This window comes from Musca vetustissima, unplaced genomic scaffold, assembly GCF_032173495.1.
Source record: "Musca vetustissima isolate MV318-11 ecotype Yass unplaced genomic scaffold, APGP_CSIRO_Mvet_v1 utg315722, whole genome shotgun sequence".
NCBI classification, from domain to species: Eukaryota; Metazoa; Arthropoda; class Insecta; order Diptera; family Muscidae; genus Musca; species Musca vetustissima.
In genome coordinates, this window is record NW_026883773.1 from 537 (window position 1) to 5,007 (window position 4,471).

General features: G+C 31.9%; 2 protein-coding genes across 2 annotated transcripts; one reads left to right on the forward strand and one right to left on the reverse strand.

Moving 5' to 3' along the window:
• Window positions 1-1,351: 1,351 nt before the first annotated feature.
• LOC133330796 (LHFPL tetraspan subfamily member 2a protein-like) lies at window positions 1,352-2,205 on the forward strand (the record flags this gene model as incomplete). The annotated part of the gene is made up of 3 exons (XM_061539202.1): window positions 1,352-1,776; window positions 1,868-1,981; window positions 2,063-2,205. Coding segments are annotated over 3 exons (682 nt in total), but the record flags the coding sequence as incomplete, so codon positions are not given.
• A 217-nt stretch (window positions 2,206-2,422) lies between these two features.
• Window positions 2,423-4,466, reverse strand: LOC133330795 (dnaJ homolog subfamily C member 21-like; the record flags this gene model as incomplete). The annotated part of the gene is made up of 3 exons (XM_061539201.1): window positions 2,423-2,439; window positions 3,275-4,049; window positions 4,110-4,466. Coding segments are annotated over 3 exons (1,149 nt in total), but the record flags the coding sequence as incomplete, so codon positions are not given.
• Window positions 4,467-4,471: the final 5 nt, after the last annotated feature.

A 4,471-nucleotide genomic window follows, 5' to 3' on the forward strand; every position in this document is an offset into this window, starting at 1 on the left:
GAACAAGATATTCGGGTGAGAACCTTTTATTGAAACATATTTTTTTTAAAAATCCATTTTCTATAAATATGAAAAATTTTTATTATATTCCATAGAATATAGTGGTAAACCAAAAATACCACAGCTAAACTATTTGCTGATTTTTTTTAACCGCGGCAATCAGCAAATATAAGCTGTGAAATAAAGGCGGATACACCACATAGCACGAACATATTTCTATGGTGAAATATAATAACAAAATGAGCTTAAAAGAAACCCCACAAAACAAAACCCCACAAAACATTAAAATCCTCAGGTTTGGAAAATAGAAGCAAAATTTGAGTGAGTACCAAAACCCAAAAAAACTTGCTATAACCTCAAACCCAAAAGTTGCCATAAAGAGCCATAATCTATTGATCCACGTGATTAAATTGGTTACATCATTCACAATAATTACATAACCATTTTGATTTTTGTAAAGAATATTTTAAGGCGTTGGTAATTGCATTACAATTATATCGTATTAGGGGTATTCACGAAAATATCCTACAATAATTAAATATGATTTAAAATAATTAAAAAATGAAAATATATAATTTGCATATAAAAATTCAATGATATACGTTAATATAATCTAAAATTAATTTTTAAAGAAAAAAATATGAAAAAATTAAAATAAGATACCTAAAGTAAATATTAATCAATAATGCTAATTTAAAAATACATATAAATATAAAAACAGATAAATAAAAGAAATTGTATATATAATATATAATAAATAAAATAATGTAAGAAAACATAAAAATAAGTGCATGCCATAAAAAGTTAAAAAAGACATATTATATATTATAAAAATTATACTCTAATCACAAACAATAAAAAAAAATACTATTAAAATATTGTGTAAAATATTTAAAATTTCTATAAATTTAAATAAATTTGTTTAAAAGAAAAATAACTAAATTTAAATTGAATTAATAAAAAAAACGAAATTAAAAATGAATATTATTTATATGATGAATTTTTGAAATTTGTTAATATTTAGCAAAATGTGTTGATTTCTAAATTAAAAATGGGTTGAAAATTAATTAGATAGCGGCTGATTTGATTGTGTTTGGGGTATTTTCAAAAATTAATGGCATGAAAATACCATGGCTGACTGAAAAATGTCATAAGGGGAGGGAAAAGCCATAGAGGTGTAACATCTAAACCTCGTTAAAGTGGAAATCTATATGGTGTTCAATTTAAACTATGGCTTAATGGTATAATATTTTGGAATACAGCCGATTAATAGAATTAAATTTAACTTATCATTTATTTAACTTCGTTTGAATTCAAAAACAGGTATAAAATTTTATATTGACATTTAAAGCGGAAAGAATCCACCCATTTCCGGCGAGCTAAGCCGCAGCCTAAGACCTGCATACCAAATCCGCTTAAAACAAGTGTCACATCCTATTACACTAACAACAAAGTACACAGCGAATATCGATAATCAGACATTGGCGACAACAGCAGCGACCACATACAGATATCCTTCAGTTGGTATATATACTCGATGTAAAGCCATTAACGAAGCTAAACACTTGCATTTCCATTGTGGGGCATTCGATTTGGATGGCTTTGCCACAGACAGTGAGATATATCCTTCGACATGGAAGGCAGCAATGTTTTTCATTTCATTGGGCTTTGTGTTGTTGACGTTAACGGTTTTATGTACGCTTGTATCTTGTTGTAGACAATCTATATTTGGAAAAAGTCTTCATAATATGACAGCATGCGCGCAAGTTACCGCAGGTGAGTTCGAATTTATTTCAATTTCTTTCGTGTACACAAAGCCTTATTTGGCCAATTATTATGAATGAATTGTGCGAAATCGTATTTCCAGGCATAAGCGTTATGTTAAGTTTATTCTTACATCCCATGGGTTGGTCCGCTTCTAGGGTCCAACTACTCTGTGGTCCAGATGCTGAACCATTTTATGCCGCTGGCTGTTCACTAGGTCTGTTCTCCGGCGACATGCCATTGTATTGTTGCTTATTTGTCTTTAATGTTTTCCTGTTTCTTTCTATGCTACCTCCAGGTATCTCATTTTACAGTGCTATTGCTGGTGTTATTTTATGTTTTATATGTGCTGGCATTAGTCTCAAAGCTGAATCTTCCAATATGCGTACTCGAGTTAAACGACGTGTAGAAGGCGGAGATCGTTTAGTTTGTATTCCATAGTTTATAAGCAAGCAGATGTGCGTCACAAAAGTTAACGGCCAAACATCGACATCACTATGAGCACAAAGTGTTTTTTTGTTGTTTACTTATATTTATTTTTGAAAATCTTTATATATATCAAATGTTTATATTATTGTTTATATTTACATCAAATGCACACAACATACCGACGTGTACTTAATCTATGTGTTGTTTGAAACATATCCATTTGTATAATTCAATTAATGTACTTATCTTTGTGTAGATGCGGAGAAAGAAATTGAGAATCTTTTATTTCTAGTTTAGTTTTTCGACTTTAATTTATTAAGTTTTTTATATATATTTACACGTTTATTTCAAACTACAATACAACGATGGAGATTATAAATAAAAATAAAAAAACAAAAGTTAAAATTTTGAAAAAATTGAAAAAGTTCTATTATTTGAATTCAACTCAGAACAAAAATATTATTGAATAAAAAGGTCTATTTTATTTATATTTATATTTTTTCGAGTGACTATAAAAACAAATATTTTGGACTGTACACACAAAAACGCTATTTATTGAAAATCACATAGTTTGGGCTGTAATTGGATTTTTTTTTGATTTAATTGGGGTAGTATATCATTAACTCTCACATATATAATCAACAAAATACATATTTACAAGGTGTGCTATGAAATATACGTTTCCAAACTATTGTTGCATATGGGCAATATTGGTTCTTAAAACGTTAATGAACGCTTCCAGATTATTTTTTCTTTCCTTTGCCCTTTTTAGTACCAGATGACTCTTCACTGGCTTTCGGTTTGGGTATATACACACCATGATTTGTAATTTTGAGATGGGAGAATAATTTGTTCTTGGATTGAAATTGAGACTTGCATGTGACACAAATATGTTGCGTTTTTTCATTGTCTGTGTTTTTGGCAGCAACAAGATTTTCTGGCGGTTTGGATTTTGATGTGTTTCTAGAGTTGTCTTCTTGTTTTAATATTTCTTCTTTAACAGACGTCTCATTTACACTTGGCTTATTCTTAATATTTTTGTTTTTATTTTTCGACTTTTTAGCTGATTTTTTGTTTGAACTATCCCAATCGTCGTCATCTTCATGATCATCATCATCAACTTTGCTAATATTCAATTTCGCCGCTTGTTTGCTTAATTCATCATCTTCCTCAATCTCCTCATCGGAGTTAATCAATACTGGCAGTTTAGATTTTTTGGAGTCCTTTTTATTCTTTGATTTGCGGGATTTAGATTTTTTGTTGTGTACCTCCTGTTCTTCCTCATTATCTTCAATTTCAAGTTCCTCCGTCTCTTCTTTCGCCAGTGGTAAATCTTCAGCGTCCACTGGTATATCGTCCTCGTCTTCCTCACCTTGATATAAATTCTCTTCTTCATGCATTTCCAGTTTTAATTTTTCAACATTTTCTCGATGTTTTTTACTAGTTTCGTGATTCGCAAAAGCCTTTTCATTTTTAAATGCCCTGTTGCAGGCAACACAATACAAATCATCATACAACTCCTCATAACTATCGTCTTGGTCATCATCTCGTACATCATCTCCCGCAATATCGTTATCATATTCACCATCATCTTCATCCTCTTCTTCATCACTATAAGCGTCTTCATCACTGCTGTATTGTTGTTCCAATTGCTTAAGTTGTTCTTCATAATCATCGCCTTGGGCCGCTATGCTGTTTTGCCTCATCTCGGCCAATTCTTGTTGACGTTTGCGAATTTGTTCCAAACGATTCTGTTCCTGTTTCTGTCTATTGAAGGCTGCACGTTCCTCCAGCTGTTTCTTATAGGCCTGGACACGTTTATCACGCTTCCGTACAAATGATACCAAATTGCGAACCTATCGAACAAAATAATACATTTATTAATGGAAGACATATCGCCTTGGTCCATTGCTTACCTCCTCGTTTCTCTCCTTTTTGGCCTTTTGCACCACCTTTTTCATATCCTTTTCAATTTCCCTCAAAATACGACGATCTTTAATTTCCTTAATATCGTAGGGACACAGCCATGTGTAGGTTCTCTTGGTACAATATGCACTCCACCAAGCATAGAATGGCCCAACCACTTCCTCATAGCTACTGGTGGAGTCACCAAATGAAGGTATATTCTCCATTTCCATTTCATCGTCCATAAATTCAGCATCTTCGGCGGCAATTTTCTCGAATACTTCTCTGTACACAGCATAGAAGCCCTTGCTGTCGTCTCCGTAACCCTTAAAACAGGACACGGTAAAGTATTGGAACACATCCAAACAGTTGT